The sequence below is a fragment of the Acanthamoeba castellanii genome (assembly GCF_000313135.1).
Source record: "Acanthamoeba castellanii str. Neff unplaced genomic scaffold scf7180000084760, whole genome shotgun sequence".
Classification (NCBI taxonomy): Eukaryota; Discosea; order Longamoebia; family Acanthamoebidae; genus Acanthamoeba; species Acanthamoeba castellanii.
Genome location: NW_004457406.1, coordinates 44,132 through 64,626, shown reverse-complemented (window position 1 = coordinate 64,626; position 20,495 = coordinate 44,132). Strand labels below are relative to the sequence as shown.

The 20,495-nt window shown below is 58.8% G+C and overlaps 8 protein-coding genes across 8 annotated transcripts; 7 read left to right on the top strand and 1 right to left on the bottom strand.

Moving 5' to 3' along the window:
• Positions 1-376: 376 nt before the first annotated feature.
• On the top strand, positions 377-2,091 carry ACA1_222720 (shortchain dehydrogenase/reductase SDR, putative; the record flags this gene model as incomplete). The annotated part of the gene is made up of 9 exons (XM_004337971.1): positions 377-523; positions 612-711; positions 796-922; positions 979-1,054; positions 1,161-1,286; positions 1,412-1,468; positions 1,558-1,633; positions 1,760-1,852; positions 1,934-2,091. 9 exons carry the CDS (start codon positions 377-379, stop codon positions 2,089-2,091), a joined length of 960 nt encoding a protein of 319 aa, XP_004338019.1.
• Positions 2,092-2,536: 445 nt separating this feature from the next.
• Positions 2,537-3,727, top strand: ACA1_222710 (serine rich protein; the record flags this gene model as incomplete). The annotated part of the gene is made up of 5 exons (XM_004337970.1): positions 2,537-2,815; positions 2,943-3,017; positions 3,084-3,202; positions 3,299-3,541; positions 3,601-3,727. The coding sequence occupies 5 exons, from the start codon at positions 2,537-2,539 to the stop codon at positions 3,725-3,727; spliced, it is 843 nt and encodes a 280-aa protein (XP_004338018.1).
• Positions 3,728-4,108: 381 nt separating this feature from the next.
• On the top strand, positions 4,109-5,668 carry ACA1_222700 (peptidase S8 and S53 subtilisin kexin sedolisin, putative; the record flags this gene model as incomplete). The annotated part of the gene is made up of 5 exons (XM_004337969.1): positions 4,109-4,172; positions 4,258-4,347; positions 4,415-4,532; positions 4,614-4,829; positions 4,915-5,668. 5 exons carry the CDS (start codon positions 4,109-4,111, stop codon positions 5,666-5,668), a joined length of 1,242 nt encoding a protein of 413 aa, XP_004338017.1.
• A 172-nt stretch (positions 5,669-5,840) lies between these two features.
• On the top strand, positions 5,841-11,959 carry ACA1_222690 (RecF/RecN/SMC domain containing protein; the record flags this gene model as incomplete). The annotated part of the gene is made up of 31 exons (XM_004337968.1): positions 5,841-5,898; positions 6,045-6,087; positions 6,166-6,363; positions 6,462-6,534; positions 6,599-6,711; positions 6,820-6,923; positions 7,024-7,102; positions 7,172-7,236; positions 7,314-7,372; positions 7,476-7,588; positions 7,680-7,827; positions 7,922-8,024; positions 8,106-8,180; positions 8,266-8,377; positions 8,441-8,502; positions 8,630-8,728; positions 8,801-8,880; positions 8,955-9,032; positions 9,130-9,223; positions 9,290-9,361; positions 9,467-9,585; positions 9,673-9,782; positions 9,918-10,049; positions 10,132-10,231; positions 10,322-10,667; positions 10,788-10,867; positions 10,975-11,030; positions 11,098-11,169; positions 11,291-11,462; positions 11,561-11,656; positions 11,768-11,959. The coding sequence occupies 31 exons, from the start codon at positions 5,841-5,843 to the stop codon at positions 11,957-11,959; spliced, it is 3,303 nt and encodes a 1,100-aa protein (XP_004338016.1).
• A 289-nt stretch (positions 11,960-12,248) lies between these two features.
• ACA1_222680 (FADbinding domain containing protein) lies at positions 12,249-14,356 on the top strand (the record flags this gene model as incomplete). Its single annotated transcript, XM_004337967.1, has 9 exons — positions 12,249-12,508; positions 12,602-12,710; positions 12,822-13,077; positions 13,184-13,319; positions 13,412-13,581; positions 13,648-13,763; positions 13,865-14,009; positions 14,073-14,260; positions 14,291-14,356. 9 exons carry the CDS (start codon positions 12,249-12,251, stop codon positions 14,354-14,356), a joined length of 1,446 nt encoding a protein of 481 aa, XP_004338015.1.
• A 408-nt stretch (positions 14,357-14,764) lies between these two features.
• Positions 14,765-16,243, top strand: ACA1_222670 (galactosyl transferase GMA12/MNN10 family protein; the record flags this gene model as incomplete). Its single annotated transcript, XM_004337966.1, has 5 exons — positions 14,765-15,054; positions 15,218-15,377; positions 15,523-15,655; positions 15,779-15,930; positions 16,034-16,243. The coding sequence occupies 5 exons, from the start codon at positions 14,765-14,767 to the stop codon at positions 16,241-16,243; spliced, it is 945 nt and encodes a 314-aa protein (XP_004338014.1).
• A 63-nt stretch (positions 16,244-16,306) lies between these two features.
• ACA1_222660 (uncharacterized protein) lies at positions 16,307-16,633 on the bottom strand (the record flags this gene model as incomplete). The annotated part of the gene is made up of 2 exons (XM_004337965.1): positions 16,307-16,559; positions 16,584-16,633. 2 exons carry the CDS (start codon positions 16,631-16,633, stop codon positions 16,307-16,309), a joined length of 303 nt encoding a protein of 100 aa, XP_004338013.1.
• A 494-nt stretch (positions 16,634-17,127) lies between these two features.
• On the top strand, positions 17,128-20,466 carry ACA1_222650 (uncharacterized protein; the record flags this gene model as incomplete). Its single annotated transcript, XM_004337964.1, has 10 exons — positions 17,128-17,342; positions 17,406-17,767; positions 17,861-17,983; positions 18,076-18,535; positions 18,606-18,662; positions 18,786-19,349; positions 19,475-19,530; positions 19,621-19,945; positions 20,074-20,134; positions 20,330-20,466. Coding segments are annotated over 10 exons (2,360 nt in total), but the record flags the coding sequence as incomplete, so codon positions are not given.
• Positions 20,467-20,495: the final 29 nt, after the last annotated feature.

Below are 20,495 nucleotides of genomic sequence, written 5' to 3'. Positions count from 1 at the left end.
TCCGCGCGCCAATGGAGCACTGCATCGGCCGCCGACCGGGTGACCTTGCACGCGTCGAAGCCCGTCGTGAGCGGTACGCCCTCAGCCTCGAATCGGCACGTGGCCAACCTGTCCGGCTGGCTCAGGCTCTCGACGTATGCCAGGGCGGCGCCACTGAGGCCCACGAAGAGGAAAGATGTCATCAGAGTACTTCTTGTAGAGGTGACTGCAGCCCCACATTGCATGTGGCCACAACTGTGAAATTGACTGAAAAAGCTGGTCCAGTAGGAAAGTTTCCCCAGTAACTGTGAAATGTGACGAGAAAAAGGAAAACAAAGACGAGCAGGGAACGACAGAGACACCAAACCCAAAAACGCACACAAGAAAGAACTAAAAGATGGAACACAACACCAACGCGCTTGCGGCAAGCCGAAGGGTTACGGCCATCGCCCGCCATGTCGAGGCCAGCGCGCCGTCTGCTGCCGAGCTTCTGGATCTCCATCGCACCGCTGCCACCAACCAGGGCGGTCTCCTCAAGGGCCAGGTACTCGCCCACGCTCTTGCAAAGCCACATTTATGAGTTGAACTCAATTTATTTATGACGATTTTACAATTTTTTTTGATTTCTTCAGGTCGCGATTGTGACGGGTTCGGGCCAGGGCATCGGCGAGGCCACCGCGCACCTGTTCGCTGCCGAGGGCGCCAAGGTCGTGGTCACCGATCTCGACAAGGGTAACGCCCCATTTAAATTATTAATCAGATTATTTATTATTTATTATATATTCATATTTTTCTACTGGACCGCCCCCTTTGCAGCCAAGTCGGACAAGGTGGCGGCAGACATCAAGGCCAAGGGCGGCGAGGCCATCTCGGTGGCGGGCGACGTTACCGACCCCAAGTTCCCCGAACACATCATCAAGGCCACCATCGACGCCTTTGGCCGGTCCGTCCACGACACGACACGACACACACGACACTCACGCTCGGTTGCGTCCGCAGGCTCGACATTCTGGTCAACAACGCCGGCTACACGTGGGACGGCATCGCCCACAGGATGACCGACAAGCAGTGGGAGGTGCGTGACTGACGGAGGGTTGGGGCCGGGCCGGCCTGGCGAGAGAGAGAGAGAGAGGTGGGACTAACTGCCGCGCGGCCGTATTGTTTGTGTGTGTGCGAGCCAGGCCATGCTGTTGGTGCACAACACGGCGCCGTTCCGCCTCATCCGCGCCGCCGCGCCCTACATGCGTGACGCCGCCAAGCAGGAGATCGAGACCTCGGGCAAGGCTGCCCCGCGCAGCATCATCAACGTGCGTTCCGCCCCGCCCCGCCGCAGCGTCTCGCCAGAAGAAGCGGTCGCTTCTCTGCGTTTTTAACAGCCAACTGTTGTCATGTGTGTCGTGTGTGTGTCGTATGCGTGTTTTGTCGTCTCAAGGTATCGTCCACGTCGGGACTCCATGGAAACACTGGGCAGGCCAACTACGCCACTGCCGTACGTTCAGCCCACCTAGCCACTGACCTGGGGCTCTCGTGTTGGTCTGTGAGCGGCAGACCACTCATCTCTAATTGTCCACCCATCAGAAAGCGGGCATCCTGGGCTTGACCAAGACCATCGCCAAGGAGTGGGGCGCCTTCAACATTCGCTGCAACGCTGTCGGTACGCTACTCACACACCACAACACGATACAACGCGCCACGACACACCACGACATGAACACCACACACACACACACAGTGGCCAAGATGTTGTGGTTGACGTTCGTTTGTGGGTGTCGTCTAAAAGCCTTCGGTTGGATCAACACGCGCCTCACGGCCGCCAAGGGACAGGAGAACTTCATCGAGGTCGAGGGCAAGAAGGTCGCCCTCGGCATTCCCGGTACGCTTCATAGAAATATAAGTTACATAACAACATTAATAATAACACTGTTTTCTTACTGATGGCTTGTTCGCACAAAAGGTGCGACCAACTCGGCCGAGGCTGTGGCGAAGACTGTGCCTCTGGCTCGTCCCGGCAACGTGGACGACGCGGCGGGCAGCGTGCTCCTCCTGGCCTCTCCCCACGCGTCCTACATCACCGGCCACTGCCTCGAGGTCACCGGCGGCGCCGGCATCTGATTGGTGTTGCTTCCTTCGATTAACGACATATACACCTTGGGGTCAACCGTCGGCACCTTTCTCTTCTCAGGCCGACACGGCGGCAACGCCCGAAGGCTGCCGCGGCTGGACGGCCGCACTGCCCGCGGCGCGGTTGGGCGTGGCCCACCTGGCGTGCCCGGTACTGCGCAATGATGATGAGCTTCACCGGCACAGCCGAGGCCGCTGCTCCCAAGCCCTTTTTCAACTGTCGACGCAAGGTGTCTACACACAGCCAAAATTGACCGTACCTGCGCACTTTCGTCCCAAAGATTCTCCTTCTGCCGACGCTGATGACGCAAAGGGTGCCGACCAACCAGGCGCCTTTACGCGTCCTTGATAGGCCTGACTCCGGCCCAACCAAGCTTCTTGCCACTTCCTGCACCAAGCTGCCACCATTCGAGTTAACAACAAGAAGACATAACCGATGACGCTTCCTCGCCTCTTCGTGTTCGTCGCGATGGCCTTGGCCATAAGCGCTGCTTGCCTGCCACACGGGGCCGCCAAGCCCATCTACCGCGGTGTGGCGACCAACGCGTGGAGCGGCGGCTGCGCCGACATCAACGCCCTCTCACGCATGTCGTGGTACTACAACTGGGGACTGCAGCCCACCGCCAACGTCGCCTCGTGCCACCTGGGCTCTCGATACGTCGAGTTCGTGCCCATGGTGTGGGGCGCTGGTTCTGTGCCCAACCTCGTCTCCAAGGTGCCCTCCCCCCCGTCGCTTTCGCTTTTTTTGATTCAATTTTTTCGTTATTTTTGTGAGTTACAAATAAAATCAAATATTTAATGATTAAGATATATCTTATCTTTTTTTTGACTCCTTTCTGCAGCTGCCGGCCAACACCAAGCACCTGCTGGGCTTCAACGAGCCCAACTTCGCCAGCCAAGCCAACCTGTCGCCGCGGGTACGTTTGGTGGTTGACGCGCTGTGGGTGTTGCTGAAACGCGAGCTGACCGGATGACACCATCAGGCCGCGGCAACGGAGTGGAAGAAGGTGATCGCCCAGCTGGACGCTGCTGGCCTCACTGGCAAGATCAAGCTCGGCACCCCTTCGGCTGCGCCAGGCGGCAACATCGGCCCTAAGGAATGGTCCGTCCCACCGCACACACACCACCGCACACAACCGCACCACGCACCACCGCACACGACGCAACACACGCCTGATGCTGTGCGGTCCAACGGCAGGTTCGCCCAGTTCTTTGGCAACTGCACGGGCTGCCACTTTGACTTCCTGTGCTTCCACATCTACGACTGCAACGCGCCGTGGTTCGACGCGGGAGCCGTCAACTACTGGCTGGGCCAGGTCAAGGGCTTCGGTCTGCCCATCTGGCTCACCGAGTTTGACTGCCCGTCCAACTCCGTCGCCAACGAGCTCACCTGGATGGAGCGCGTCCTGGGCTCGCTCGACAGCGACCCCCACGTTGAGAGGTACGCGTTGCAGCTCGCCCACATTCCACATACATTCTTCCACTGACCCCCTACCAAAGGTATGCGTGGTTCACGGCGCGCGCGACGAACGTGGGCACTGCGCCTTCGCTGCTTAACTCGGCCGCCGGCAGTCTGACGCAGGTGGGCGCCCACTACAACAGCAAGGGCGACAGGCTCACTCCCTGAGGGGATACCACCAGCCAAGGAAAATTTAAGAATGGAGTGGAGCTAAACGTGAGATCTGGCTTGTCGCCCAAAGGAAGGAACTGGCCAAAGAGGTTGCTAGACAGTCGTCTCGCGGAAGAAACAGCGGAAGCCTTTTTCGGTGCCTTTTTTTGACTGGTCCGGAAAAATAAGGCCCCGAAATTTCGGACTTCAACAAGCTGCTGATGTTTCACGAAAGAGGGAACCCTCCACCGACCCTTCCCCTCTGGCCGGTCCGGTGGCACATAAAATGCGGCCCGAGCACCCCAGCTGACATTCCCTCACACCACCCGCCACCCCTACACCCACACCCGGGGCTCCTCAGCAAGCGACTCCTCTTTCTCTCTGCGTAGTGCACCAACCATGCGCGCCTACTACCTTGTGAGCGCTTGTCTGCTCGCTGTCATGCTCGCCAGCGCCTCTGCCAGTACGCGCTCCCCACCGCTCATCACTTGACCTATTTTCTGTGTGCGTTGTTCATCAGCTGATTCCACGTGTGCCTGCATGTTCAGCCTTGGCACCTCTGCACATGGCCTTCGATAACCAGAAGGTCCAGAACGAGTACATCGTCGTCATGAAGCCTGACATGCTTCACACTCAGTGTACGTCTTCTTTGCTTTCGCGCGCCGACCGACCACCTGACTGATAGTCTTTCTTGGATTACAACAGTCAATGCCTACGTCGGAGACATCAAGGCCATGTTCGCCAACCAGGTCAGCGGCGACATCATCAACGCGTGGAACGTGGGCAACTCCTTCCGTGCTCTGCACGTCAAGACCTCCCCCGAGTACGACCGCTCCCGCCCCACTCTGCAATGGTACACTCAAGGTGTTGTGGGCTGACCGAGAGCTTTCGTTGTTGTGCACAGTGACATTCACTTCTTCCGCACCCACCCGGCCGTGGAGCTCATCGAGGAGAACCAGGTCTTCCACATCTCGTCGGCCTACAAGACCGCCAACTGCCAGCGTCAGGACAGCGCCATCTGGAACTTGCAGAGGATCAACACTCACCCCATCACCGGCATGGACGGCGACTACTCCTACAACCAGGAGGCCAGCGACGTCGACGCCTACATCATTGACACGTACGTGACACACCTGACATGGCCCCACAGCATGCAGTCTTCAAGTCCAGGCGCTGATTATGTGGTGTTTTCTTTCTTCCCATAGTGGTATCTTGACCACCCACCAGGAGTTCCAGGGCCGTGCTATCTGGGGCGCCAACTTCGCCGACGCCAAGGACACCGACTGCAACGGCCACGGCACTCACGTCGCCGGCACCGTCGGCGGCCACACTGTGGGCATTGCCCGCGGCGTCACCCTGATCGCCGTCAAGGTCCTCGACTGCGGCGGTAGCGGCACCACGGCCGGCGTCATCTCCGGCATCCAGTGGGCCGGTGAGAATGCCCGCAAGCGCGGCCGCAGGTCGGTGGCCAACATGTCCCTCGGCGGCGGCTACTCGGCCACCCTCAACCGCGCCGTTGCCTCCGTGGTCGACGCTGGCGTGCCCTTCGCCGTCGCCGCCGGTAACGAGGACCAGAACGCGTGCAACACCAGCCCGGCCTCGGAGGCCAAGGCCATCACCGTGGGCGCCACCTACTTCAAGGGCAACTACACCCAGGACACCCGCGCCTACTTCTCCAACTGGGGCACCTGCGTCGACATCCTGGCGCCCGGCCAGTCGATCAAGTCGGCCTGGATCGGCTCCAACAGCGCCTACAACACCATCTCCGGCACCTCGATGGCCTCGCCCCACGTGTGCGGCGTGGCCGCGCTGGTCTACGGCGCCAACCCGTCCTACACGGCCGAGCAGGTCAAGCAGCAGATCCTCCAGGACACCACTGCCGGCGTGGTCGAGCTCGACTGCACCAAGAGCGGCTGCTCGAGCACCCCCAACAAGATGCTCTACACCGCCAGGTGCTAAGAAGCAAACTACAACACCATAACCCCTCTCCCGCTTTGTAGACCTTTTTGTTGAGATGGCTCCGATTACGACCATAAAACACAAAATAATTCAAAAAGAAACACCGTGCAAAGAAAACGAAGAAAAAATAGGAAAAAAGGAAAGTACACACAACGCGCCGGAGGGGACGAACATGTCACGCTTGCTGAAAGCAAGGGGCGGAGCAAGCCTGCCGGCTCTGCACTACTCCGGTACCTACATACCCTACTTTCTTTCTTAACGCATCAATCGATCGGCCCATTTTTTTGCTGTGGATTGTACTACACGATTTGTCATTCACTTGCATCAGCTGCACTACCCTCGTTGTGGAGGGGTGTGCCGCGCGTGGGCCGTGCAGCTCCGAGCCTCTGCAGCCGCCGCCTCACCACCACCAACAGCGGGTAGCGCACCAAGCTAGTTGCTGTGCTGTAGATCATGTCAGCTGAACGAAGTACGTTTATTAGGGCGGCTTCACACAGCTCGGTGGCGGGCTCCAAGGGGACACCGTGGAAGTTCGTGCTCTTCAGCGACCTGCACGTGAGCGCGGCCACCATAGACCGGTGCATCGCCACGCTGGGCCTCATCCGCGATCTGTCGCGTGAGGAGAGAGCGCCGGTGGTCTTCCTGGGCGACTTCTGGCACCACCGCCACTCCCTCCAGGTCCGCCATGTCGACAGGTGTGTACACCTCTCTGCACTGCACATGCACGTTGTGGAAAAATCGTTCACGGTGCGTGTGTCAATGTTGTGTGTGTGTGTGTGTGTGTGTGGGTCAGATTGCTGCAAGAGTTTCAGCAGTGGAGCGACGAGGGCGTGCGGGCCACACTCATTCCGGGCAATCACGACCAGGTATGCGCGTTGAATCCATACACATGTATTGTGGTGGCAGCTGGGCTCACTGGCCGCACGACAGGTGAGCGTGGACGGACTCGTGCACGGGATCAGCATGTTTGGTCTCTTCCCCAACATTTCCATCGCGACTCGACCCATCTACGATGCCTCCAATCGCCTGGCCTTCCTTCCCTGGTAACACGCGTGATCAGAACACCACCTCTGCATGTGGAGGGGCTTTTGCACTCATCACTTTGAGCGCTTACCCTTTTGTTCGCGTGCCCTCACGTCGGTTGTTCACAGGCGCGAGGACTCCGCGGAGCAACAGCGCCAGTTTGTACACGTTAGCGAACTCGAGCCGCTTGTCGATTCCAGCAGTAGCGAACAAACGCCAGGCAAGGACTCGAGTCCACACACACACACACACACACACACACACACACACACACCACACACAAACGACACACGACACACACAGGCTGACTTGATCCATTTTTACCACCCCAGGATGGACCATTTTCGCGCATGCCGAGGTCGGCGGAGCCGTTGCCAACGGCGGCCATATAGCCTCCGGGCGCATCTCCAGGTTTCTTACTCAGTCAAGTTGCTGGGTTGAATCGCAAAGCCAACTCTGACATTTCCTTATTTTCTAAAGAGCGCAGATCGAGCAGGTGGCGAGGGCGTGCTACGTGGGCCACTACCACAAGCGACAACTCATTGGTACCAAACACACGCTGACCTCACTTCGCCCTAACTTGTACCCACCAGGCGCTGACTTCGCCCACGCGTTGTCGCAGGAGACCGGATTTGGTATGTGGGCAGCCCCTTCGAGCAGAACTTTGGTGAAATGAATGAGGTATGAATATGGCTCGTGTCGGCAACCCCGCTTGCTGTTTGTGATGTTCACCAAATGCTGTGATGTTTAACTAATGCGCCGCCGCTGGATCACACGCGCACAGCCGCACGGCGTTGCGGTGGTTTCATCGGAAAGCATCGTACCACGTTTCGTCAACTTTGAACAAATGCCCAAGCACTGGAAGTTCTCGTTCCCGGCCGACTTTCAATTCAACGCGTGCGTCTCCAGCCTGACGTTCCCCTTCTGCCTGTGTTGTGTGGTGTGTGTGTGTGTGTGGTGCGACACTTACGTGCGTTGATCTGTCCAGAGCTGAGAACGGGGCGGTGGAGCAACCGACGTCGGCTATGCGACCCTTCGAGCTTGTGCGACCACACGACATTGTCGAGGTGCTGCTCGTCGTTCACGCCTTGATCACGCAGTGTTTGAGAGCGTGTCTGACCTACAACGGCTGGGCTGTTCCGGGACGCTGACATTCCGCAGGTGAGTAGCTCACACGAGGGGATGCGTACGGAGGCGTTTGAAAGAGCGATGGCCGAGCTGACAGAGAAGGAAGTGCTCCTTCGCCGCATCGTCAAACGCAAGACCGATGGTGGCGGCGTCGACCGCGCTGCGCACACTGTGCCCGCCAGCGACAGCACCACCACGCCCAATGGTACGTGCGAAACCCGACCAGCTCTTTTCTATCTCTACATGCAGACTGCTCGTCTGATTGTTGGTTGTGTTGTGGTGACAGTCGCGGCCGAAGGCTATTCGTCGCAGATGCTCGACCACTTCGTCCAAGAGTACATCGACATCACCAAGAAAGAAGGTAGAGCTGATTTTCGAAGCATACAGTATTTTGATAATTTGTTAATCTTCAATTTTATCTATTTGTTGTGTGTGCGTCATCACAGTAGATCACCCCGACCGTTCGGCGTTGGTGGACTTTGCCCGGACAGCGCTCTCCGAGGTCGCACATCAGCCCAACACCATTCGCCCAATCGGCAAGGTGGTCTCCTTCAAGAGGTGCACAGACTGGCTCATCATTTCCTCCTGCATCGATTGTGCACTCACGGAAACCCACCACAGTCTTTCTGTTGAAGATTTCTGTGCTATCAAGGGTCGAGCCGACTTGGATTTCACGACAACGGGTGCATAACTTCTCCGGTGTCGTGTGTCGTGTGTCGTGTGTGTCGTGTGTGTCGTGTGTGTCGTGTGTCGTGTGTCGTGTGAGTTGCATCGTAGATTGTGATGAGTAACACGACGACATCGCACTAGGCATGGCATTGCTGCGCGGTCCTATGGGCGTGGGCAAGACCTCGTTGGGCGACGCACTCACCTGGTGTCTCTACGGCAACACGACCCCTCGCAAACCTGGTGCCCGCACCACTTCTTTTCTGTCATTTGGCCGCCTACACTTCGACTCTCACCTGCCGCCTCCACCGCCAGGAACTGCTGCGGCATCGCTGCGCGGCGATGAGGTCATCCACGACGACGCCAAGGAAGTGTCCGTCACGCTTCACCTCGAGGTATCGTCATGTGGCTTGTTTGTTTTTGTGTGCTTGTACCTAATTTTTATGTTCATTCCTGGCATTCTCTACAGGTGGACGGTAAGCCGCTCTCAGTATCGAGGTCGAAGAGGAAAGGAGCCGGGGCCAAGGTCAAGATCGAGGGCATCGAGGTACAGCGACCACGATTGTTATTGTTATTATTATTATTTAAAAAATGTTTTGTAAATGATATTTATTTATTTATTTATTTATTTTGTTTCTCTGCAGGAACCGGAGGGCGTGCGCGATCAGCAAATGCTGGTGAACAACATCGTGGGACTCGACTTTGACATGTGGCGCATGTGCGTGTATCTGGGCCAAGGTACCTGTTGTGTTCGAAATGGAGGCAAGGTACAAGTTTGATCGCTGGACACTCACGGTGTGTCAGGTGCCGTGTCCAACTTTGTGACCGACGCCGACAAGCGCCGGAAGGAACTCCTTTCGCGAACGCTCAACCTGGGTAGGCTCTTCCACATCCTATTTCGATCTCTCTCTGCGTGCGTGCGTGCGTGCGTGCGCGCGCTGAGTGTCCAGTGTCCACTCGACGCTGCCGTTCTATCATCAGGTGCGTGCACGCTCGCCCAGAAGACGGCCAAGGACCAGAAGAAGAAACTTGAAATGGAGATGGAAAAGACCAAGATCGAACTCGCCAAAGCCATGGCCGCCCACGAAACCTGGACCAAGGTTTGGTTTTCCACTATTTTCTTCATTTTCTTTATTTTCTTGTTGGTTATTATAATATTGAAATTATTCCTTGCACTTCACACGCAGATCGATTACGACGAGCAGGCGAGGGCGTGGGTCGAGGAAAACAGGAAGGCCGTCGAATCAGCCGAGGCCAAGGCCACAGAGCTCCAACAGCAGCTGGACAACGTCAAAACGTGCTCCTTCGTTTCTTCCGTTTCCACACACACACACACACACACACACACGCACACACGCACACACGCACACACACACACACGCACGCACACACACACACACGCGTGCTGACTATCATCATTCATACACTACAGAATGGAAGGAAAGGAGGAGAAGGAGTGGATGGACAAGAAGCAGAGCGTACAAGTGGCCATCAACCAGATGAACAAGGTCATCAACGACGTCGCCGCCAAGCATCAGACCACCATCAGCCTCTTGTCCAAGAGGTAGATAGCGAGAGACGTCACCACCCACCACCCACTCACCACCCATAGCCGCTTCTCGCACTTATGAACGTTCTCACGCTAGACTGGGGCAACTCCAAGCCGAGCAGCTGGCGTCCGCAAAGGAGAAGAAGAAGATGGAGGACGAGATTCATCGAAGGCATCCACACTCCTCCCCTGCCCAGGTAGCGCACGACACGCACGACACGCACGGCACAGACATTCAACACACGACACGGCCACGGCTGACTTTGCTCTGGGCTTGCCAGAATCAGGAAACTACGACGGCGGCGGTCGACACGTGCAATACGTGTGGACAGCCCATCTCATCGGAGATAAAGGACCGGCTGGTGGCCGACCTGCGCCAGAAGGTGGCCGAGCGGGAGTCGCTGGTCGCGCGGCTCGCGGAGGAGCTGAAGGCCGTCGACGCCGAGATGGCGGCCGAGAAGCGGGACTACGCCGAGCGCCGGCAGGCCGGGGAGAAGGACCTCGACCAGCTGCACAGGCAGTCGACCGAATGCGCCGAGAAGCTGACCATCGCCGCCAACATGCGCAACAACCGCAAGAACGTGGAACGCGCGCTCAGCGAGGCCGCGGCCCAGATGAAGAAGCTTAACACAGGTTCGTTGTATGTGGCGCCAGTCAGGACAGTGTGCGTGTGCGTGTGCGTGTGCGTGTGCGGTGGTGCGTGCTGTTGTGGTGTGCTTCTGTTAATTGACGTCCGTTTCGGACGAAACACAGCAAGGAATCCGTTTGAAGAGCAAAAGGCGGAGAAGGACACTAAAGTCCGCACTCTGCTGCAGTCGATGGCGCACATCAAGGTTCGTTGGTTTTATTGTGCCGGCAGTTTTTCTTTTCTTTTCTTTGTTCCCTACGAACCCATCAGTTGCTGATTGGTCGGTTGGGTGGTGTGTGGTGTGGTTGACAGTCAACGATGGACAGCACCGACCAGCAGCTGCGCGTTGCTGAATTCTGGGACACGGGGTACCCTCCCGTAATCGCCGTTTTAGCTCCTATCTTAGATCTGGGCCTTACACTCCCTCTGCATCAGATTCGGTCCTAAAGGCATACCTGTCACCGCGCTCAGCGCCGTACTGCACGAGCTCGAGGACTATGCCAACCAGTGCGTTGGCCCTTCCTCGCCTTTCTCGGCACACCTACAACTTGAAAGCCCTATCTCACTGTGTGCGTGTGCGTGTGCGGTGGTGCGTGTGCGTGTGCGTGTGCGGTGGTGTTCCATTCAGTTTTCTGTCCATTCTGTTGCAGGGCAAGATCAACTGCACCCTGTCGATGGAGGGCGACGACCTGCAGATCGACTTCCACGAATTCGACCAGGTGAGCGGCAAGCTGCGTTCGCGTTCCTTCACCCAGCTCTCCGGCGGGCAGCGCCGCTGTGCCGAGCTGGCCTTCTCCCCCGTACGCACTTCCTCCCTCTCCCCCTCTCTCTGTCACTCCCTCAAGCCGAAGTTTTTCTTCGTTCTCGTTCTCGTTCTCGTGTGTCTGGGGAACCACAGTTTGCGTTGAGCGAGATGGTGTTCAATCGCAGCGGCGTACGCATTCCCTTCCTAATCGTCGACGAGATGACCACCCACCTCGACCCGGCCACCAAGGTACGCTTGCATGTGTGCGGCCCGTGTGTGCGCTGTGCATATTCTTTTCATTCTCCTTTTTTATTACACATATTCATATTAGCTGTTGGTTTTGGTGGTCTTGTGTGTCAGCCGCTGGTGTGCGAGGTGCTGCGGCGCCTGGGCAAGGAGACGGTGCTGGTGATCGACCACGACCCGTCAGTGCAGGGCGAGTTCGACCGCATACTCGACCTCGCACGCGACCCGCACACTGGCCGACTCCTCATCGCCCCCGAGTCCGCCGACGCCGGCACCGACGCCGCCGTCGCCGCTGTCGCGCTCTGAGACCTTGGCCCGCGTCTGCCGGGCAATTGATGTCGATCGGCCCGCAGAGGTGCTGAGGCCCCAGAAAGGAGCCGGCAACGGCGGGGAGAGATATGGTTGCGGGCGCGGTGGTTGGCTTCTGCTTCTCTCGCTACTGGTGCACTATAAACTTGCTTCGTTCACCCACACAACTCATTCTCACGTCTTCTTCGTCGTCTTCGCCCCCAACGTCACTTGGATTTAATCATCTCTCTCGGGGGGAGATTGAATTCGAATCTTGAGCTCGCCAATTTTGTAGAGGAAGAGAGTGATGATGAGCGAATCGATGGCTGAGATGCGAAGGCTGGAGTCGTGGCCCAACAACAAGCCGGCCATCTCCCCATCGGCCTTCGCGTGGGTGAAGATCGGCCTGGGCCGCATGCCGCTGGTGGGCCTAGGCGTGGGGCTCACCCTGCTCGAGCTCGTGCTCATCGGCCTCTTCCTGGGCATCCACGCCGGCTTCATCTTCTACTCCTACCGACGCTCCAACACTGAACACTTCGCCAAAAGTCTCGGCGAGGTCGTCCACTGGTGGCCTTCCATCTCACCTCGTGTTTTCGCTTCCCCGTTTCCTCATTGCAGCGTGTGCGTGTGTGCGTGTGCGGTGCGTTTGCGCCTCGTCAGGGATCTGGCGCTGTCGCTGCTGTTTGTGACGCGCAACTCGATCTGGCAGGTGTTGTTCTCGTGCAGCTTCGAGCGCGCGATCGCCTACCACCGCTGGATATCCAACACTGTACTCGAGCTTCTCACTTTCTCGTTCTCTTTCTCTCTCTCTCTCTCTGGGCTCGTCTTCTTTCGTTCTTGCACCAAGACCCTTCGCTTTTTTCGTTCTTTTGCGCCCTAGGCGATTGCGATGGTGATTGCGCACGGCACCGTGTTCCACGTGACCTGGCTCAAGGAGGGCCGCCAGAAGTGGATCGACGAGGCGCTGAAGAAGACCGACAATCTGTTCGGCGAGGTAGCGGTGGCGTGCTACCTCGTCATCATCGCCATGTCCCTGCCCTTCGTGCGGCGGCGACTCTTCGAGCTGTTTCGCTGGGCGCACATCATCTTCGTGCCCTCGTTCATCGTCTTCATTCTGCTCCACCACGGCGGCGGAGGTATGTATCACCGCACCGCACACGACACACGTTCGACACACGACACACGACACACGACACACGACACACGACACACGACACACAGGCTGAATACTTGGAATTGCAGGGTTTCTGATGAAGGCCTCGGTCAGTCTCTTCTTCTACGGCGTGGACCTGCTCTACCGGTTGTATTCTATTCTCATTTCGCCCAAGTCCCGAGCGGCCGTCGTCTCAGCCCAGAAAGTGTGCAGCGACATCGTCAAGTAAGGGCTCACCCAACTAACCACCTCAAGCCGGGCATCACACAACTCACGCCCGCACCGCCGCACACGTACCACCGCACACGCACACATAGATTGACGATCAAGGTCGACGGTCGGTTCGCCTATTCTGCGGGCCAGTACGTGTTCCTCACGTTACCGGCTGTGGCCCCGCTCCAGGCGCACCCATTCACCATCTCCTCGGCGCCGCCCGCTCCAGGCGGTGGCCACGACGGCGAGTTCACCGTGCACGTCAAATCAGCCGGTTCGCACCCGCACACACGGCACACACGACACAATGGCACACCAACAGAGTTTGTGTTGCATGCAGGTAACTACACCCACCAGCTGCTGCGTGCGGTGGAGATGCGACCAGGGACGATCGCCTCGGGAAGAGTCGAAGGCCCCTACGGCGCACTCTCCGTCGACCCGTTCGCCTACCGAAGGGTCCGCTCCCCGCCCCCTTTGCCCCATTCAGTCGCACCGCACACGCACACGCACGCACACGCACACGCACACGCACACGCTGATGATGGGGCGCTTGCCAGGTGGTGCTGGTGGCGGGCGGGATTGGTGTCACGCCGATGCTGGCCATCATGAGGCACATGCACGACCGTGGCGCGCCGCTGGCCGACAAGGTCAGCCTGCACTGGTCGGTGCCTCAGCTCGCCCTCTATCTCGCCTTCAGCAACGGTACACACCAGACGACACACACGACGCACGACACACATTGCTCATCAACTTTCTGCGAGCCAGACATGAAACTGGATTCTGCCGGCGTGTTCGAGTCGCACGTGTACGTGACCCGCGCCGATCTGGGCGATGAGGCCACCGCCCAAGTGGCGGGCACTGTGGACCTGCACGTGGGCCAGGGCCGGCCAGACCTGGCGGGCATCATCGCCGACGAGGTGCGGCAGGCCTGGCCCGACCGCGTCGCGGTGCTGGTGTGCGGCCCCGAGTCCATGCGCGCGCAGGTAACCGGCGTGTGCGGCCGCCACCCGGGCTCGGTGGACCTCCACGCCGAGACTTTTGCGCTGTGAGATCATCGGAGTTTTTTAACTCCGACAGCGTGACGTGGCGTGTCAAGTCCGATAAAATTGGCCAGCACAAAGGTTGCTTGGATCATCCGTCTTCTTTCGAACAACACCAAAGACACGCAGCAAAGAGGGGAGAAGCGAAGCAATCGCTTCATTCTTTTCTCTTTTAACTCCTATTTTGACGCGAAGATCGAAAAACGATGATGATGGACAGCTGGCCCCGGCGGTTTCGATCAACCATCCTCCTTCTGCTCATCGTTGTCCTTGTCAGCTCCATCTATTACCTCAGCTTCCCAACAGGTACCCAGCCCCCCTTTCTACGCGCCAATAAATACAGAATAATAAATCTTCCCTAATATACTAAAATAAAATCTTATTTATAAGGCACCACGTCGCGAAAGGGCCGGCTCGATGTTGACGACACTCGGCCGCAAGGAGGCGATAATGGCGTGTTTGGCGAAGAAGATGTGGAAGCAGAAGAAGAAGCAGAAACAGCAGAGAGGCCGGAAGCAGAGCAAACAGAAGAAGAACAGGAAACGGAGGAGAAAGTCGCCGAAGAAGGAAAAGAGGGAGATGAGGGGCCTGTCGAGCACAAGAACGGAGCGTGTAGCGCCACCTCCCCGAAGTACCTGCAACACGACTCCTCGGTCGACAAGAGCGGCAAACTCGTCCATGGCCCGTGCCACCGCTCCCGCGTCAAGGTGCCCACACACGCACCACCGCGCACGCACGCACACGCGCGCACGACTCACAACCGCACCCACGCGCCACCGCACACACCACCGCACATGCACGCGTACGACTCACAACCGCACACGCACACACACAGGTGATGACGTCATGTGATCCGGGCGCAGCACACAGGGACGTGAGCATCAAGAACAAGATGCTCTATGCCAAGCTCCACGGCTACGACTTTGAGTGGTGGGTCACGGCCTACAAGGCTCCCCAGGGCCAGACGCCGCGGCCGCCCATCTGGACCAAGACGGCCTTCCTGCTCGACGTGCTCGCCGGCACGGAGGGGGTGAGTACACACACACACACACACACACAACGCACGCACACACACACACGCGCGCGCGCGCGCACACACACACACAACACACACAACACGAGCCTAAACCAAACGTGTTTCGTGTTGCGTGCGTCGTGTGGCGGGCACGGGATAGGAGGGAGATTGCGATTACGATTGGCTGCTGTGGCTTGATTGCGACTCGCTCGTGGCGAGGTACGAATTCACGATCAAGCACATCACCGGGCAGTACTTCAACGACCAGCATAAGCAGATCGTACTCTCCAAGGGTATGCAACAACATCACATGCACGACACACGACACGCGACACGACACACGACACACGACACGACGCAACAACACACGCACAACGACACACGACACGCACTCACGACTGACCGGTGGCCACCAGATCTAAACGGATTCAATTCGGGCATCATGGCGCTCCGATGCTCGGCCTGGAATCTGGCCCTGTTCCGCCGCATCTGGGACTCCAAACAGTACATCAACGACGTGTGGGCCGAGCAGCGCGGCCTCATCGCCTTCTATAACTCCGACTCCGACGTACCCCACCCTGCCTCGTGCGTGTGCGTGTGCGTGTGCGTGTGCGTGTGTGCGTGTGCGGTCGAGTTTGGACTCACGTTGTGCGTCGCGGGTGCTTCTCCAGGTCAAGTCGCGCGTCGCGGAGGTGCCGCAGGACCAGATGCAGTACGTGAAGGGGGCGCCGGCGAGGAAAGTCCCCGAGGGCGCGGCCGGCGAGTTCGACATCTTCGTGGTCCACTTCGCCGGCTTCTGGGGCGCCAAGGACAAGTGGATGGCCCAGTACTACCCAGATATCATGAAGCACGGCAGCTGGATGAAGCCGCCCCTGGACTGAGACCTTGGGTGAAGACTGACAGTAGGATAGGATTCTAAAAAATGTTCATTCTGTGAAGGGGCTTCAGTCGAAGGCGCCGTTGTGCCAGCGGAGGACGGTGTTGGCGCTGAGGCCGTTCTCGCCCACCGTGGCCTCGGGCCTGGGGTCCGGCAGCCGCCCGTGGTCGCTTACCAGTCTGACGTGTGCGCCGGCGGCGACGAGGAACGAAGACAGGGGAGGCAGGCGTCGTCCGCCGGCAGCGGTGATCTTGGTGAGCACGTCGGCCAGCGTGTCCGTGGGCGAGACGTCAATGGTCCATTTCTGGGTGTCGCCCCAGCTGCGGGGTAGCAGGCCCGAGTACCCGGTAGCCACGGTGAGCTTGAAGGTCTTGTTCCCCTCTTCGGCAGACATGTTGTTGTTGATGTTGTGGCTGTGCGTGTGTTAGCGGTGCTTGCACCAGCCAGAACAATACGTGGGTACTAGTCTTATTGTTTTCACTTCACCGACAGTAGTTGTTTTCACCCAATAGGAGATAAATAGAAAAATAAATAAAAAAACAAAACGCCCCTCCCGCCAAAAAGAAATGCGCACTGAAAAAAGAAATAAATAAAAACGTTTGTGGATTGTTGGTGTTCGAAGATCTGCACATCTGGCTGCCTGACGCATCCTGCGGGTGGAGGAAGGTGAAGAAGGTGCGTTCTCCTTGCCATATATTGTAGTCGTTGCCTGGAGCTGGTGCTTCTTTGCACCCCCCCCCGCGCATCTCCATCTCGTCTTGCTTGAAGCACCAGATGTGCCAACTTCCCAAGCTACGTTGGGACGAGATGAAGAGGCTGATAACAGAATCATTCTGTTTGGTGTTTGCAGACGTCTTGATCTCAACTCTCTGAGGAGATCTGAAAAAGATGAGCGACAGATGGCTCGATGAGCTCCTCTACGGCAAGGGCGAAACTGGAGGTGCTGCACCATCATCAGCCGCAGTACCAGCACCAGCCACGGCTGCACCAGCACCACCGCGTCGAGGCAGCGGCATCAGTAGCACCAGCACGTCAAGGCCCGACAGAACTGGTGCTCCGTCGTCGTCGGCAACGACAGCAAGTAGCGGCTACGGTTGCCAGAGGTACACACTACCCTCCTCGTCGTTGCCGTCTACCACAGCTTCCAGGCCCGCCTCCGCGTACAGGTCATCATCGACTACTCGCTACCCTTCGCTCACTGCGCTCAGCTCGTCGTCGTCGTCAGCGCCTGCCGCGCGTGGCCGCCGCGGGTCCGGGTCGCTGTCGTCACGACGCGCCGACCGCAGCCCGACGGCCAATGGGACCCGCGGCGGTGCGGTTGGGCGCACCCCTCACGCACGCCGGCCCGGCTCGCAAGACCAGCAGTCCTCTGTGGCGGGGAGGCGCCAGGTGGTTGCGTCGCGCCAGCGGCCTTTGCACGGCAACGCCGGCACGCGACCGCCAACGGCGGTGGTGGTGCCCGATCCCGAGCTCGACCTCGCGCTCAACGACTTCGCCATGTTGGACGGCAACAGCGGCCAGCCTCCCGGTGCGTCGCCAGAATGTGTCGTGTCATGCGTCGTGTGTCGTGCCTGCGTGTTGTATCGTGCGTCGTGTGCTGATCGAGGTCGCCGTGGCTCAGGGGGCGTCGTTGCGACGCCTCCTCTCGAGGAGGACAGCACGATCTCGGACGAACTGCTCGCGCAGATGCTCCAGCAGGAGATGCTCGCCGAACTCGAACGCGACACCGCCAACCACCACCGTGGTACGTCGCCAGCTAGTGTTGCGCTCAGTTTGTTGTTGTTGTTGTTTTGCGAAGTCTTACGCTCGGCTTGGGTGTCGATCACGACACAACAGCCGATCCGTTCGGTTCGCGGCTCATGAGCCGGAAGGAGCTCGACCCGGACCTCTACGCACCGACCGTGTTCACATCGTCGTCGCCCACGGGCTACGCGTCGTACGCGCAAATGGACGATTCGCTGATGGAGGCCTATCGCGACCTCAACCGGCAGCGCGGGCTTGACGACAGCAGCGATAGCGACGACAGCGACGATAGTGATCTCGAACCGTACGGGGGTGGCGGGGGTGTGGTGGCCAACACGGGCCGTCGAGCGTCGCCGACATCGGCGGTGATCACGATCTTGTCGACGTCTGAAGAAGACGACGACGACGAGGAGGAGCTACATAACCGTCATCGCGTCAGCACGGGCGAAATGCCGAACACCGTCGTCGTCGACGATGATGAAGATGACGACAGTGACGATGATGACACGATCGACACGCTCGACCTCAATCGGCTTGACAGCTACCCGCTCAAGTGCGATCGCCCTTCTCACCATGGTCCCACTTCAGCCCTGACAGCTCACAACTCTGTTCTCCGTATCCAGGGTGTTGAGGCAGTACTGTGCGTTGGAGGGTGTGGCCGTGCAAGGCCGAAGCAAGAAGTACGTCACACTCTCGCTCTGCACGCGACACACGCACGGCGCACACGACACACACGACACACACGGCGCACGCTAGACCACAGACGTGTTGAATCGTTCTCAATTTCTTGTCGGCATCATCAGGGATTACGTCAGCGCGATCCTGGCGTACAACGATGACATGGAGGACGAGGACGATGATCTGGAGCTGTCGATCACCGACCTCGTGGAGCGGACCCGACTCGACGATTCGCTGGCGAGCACCGACGACGACGACGACCATGAAGAGCTCCTCGTGCACCCGCGGCGCCTGCCGCTCGCCTCGGCCAATCGGGACCGAGACAGGCTACACCGCAGGCGGGTCATCTCCGAAGAGAGCGAAAACGAAAACGAAAGCGAAGGAGAGAAGAGAGAAAGCGACGGAGGGTATGGCGCGACCCGAATCGTCGCGCTGCCCGACCTGGTCGACGATAATGTTTCCGACCGCGCGCCGCCGGCGCCGTCCCCGGTGGGCGGGCGTGGTGGGCTAGTCGACTACTACCAGGGCCTGGGCGGCGAGCTGTCGGAGGAGGAGCTGCTCCAGATGGCCCTGCGCGAGTCGATGCTGGAGCAGCAGCTGCGCGACGGCGGAGGCGCGATCACCGACATTGCAGTGGCCCCAACTGCTGCAACTGACGAGGAGCTTCGGGCCGACGAAGAGTTGGCCCGGTACGTTCACTTCTCGGCATGTGGCGTGTGCGGTGCGCGGTGTGTGCGGTGTGCGTGCGGTGCGGTGCGTGGTGGAAAGCTCACGTGACAGCCGTTGTCAGCGCGCTGCATGATGAATTGAACAGGAGCATGTCTGATGAAAGGCTTGCACGACGGCTCGCGCAGGAGCTTCGGCAAGAGGGTGCGTCACACACACTCACCCCCTCTCGACGCGTCTGGCTGTTAACTGTGTTGCGTGTGCGGTGGTGCGGTGGTGCGGTGGTGGGTGTAGGTTATGTGGCGCCAATGGACGACACGACGGCGATTCTGACCAGCCTAAACGAGCGTACGAGGGAGCTACGCGAGCAGACGGAGGCCGCGCGCGCTCGTCTGGACGATGCCACCGACGGCAGCCGGCGGGATAGAGAGCGGCAGCGCCGGCAACTCGCCGACGCCGCTGTGGCTGCGGCGGCCCCCGCGCCGACTTCGTACTTTCGACGCAACTTCACTCCCGTCTTCAGCACTATCGCTCCCGCTGACGTGGCAGCCGCCAGCACCGGCGGTGGGGACGGCGAACGCACGAGGCACCGACATCGGCACCGCCATCGCCACGGGCGGTACGCAATGCACGACACGACACGACACGACACGACACGACACGACACGACACGACACGACACGACACGACACGACACGACAGGGAAAGAACTTCTAAGGTGTTCATTGATGGTGTTGGGCGTATTAGCTTTTGGGACGACCCTGATGCCGATGACGACGATGTCGATCCCGACGCGATGACCTATGAGGTGCGCAGCTGCTCATCTACTTCACGTTCGCCAGCCGTGCAAGTTGTCATGACTGACTACAAGCACAATAATGCGGTGTGTGTCGTGTGTGTGTGTCGTGTGTGTGTCGTGTTTGTGTGTCGTGTGTGTGTCGTGTGTGTGTGTCGTGTGTGTGTGTGTGTGTGTGTGTGTGTGTGTGTGCGTGTGTGTGTGCAGCAACTTCTGGCGCTGCAAGAGCGCATCGGCGACGTCAAGAAGAAGGGCGCCTCCGTGTCCACTATCACCTCGACCACCCAGACCTACGTCTACCACAAGCCCGCCGGCAACACCTCCGACGGCAACGAGAACGCCAAGTTACTATCACCCTCATCTTTCGCGTCTT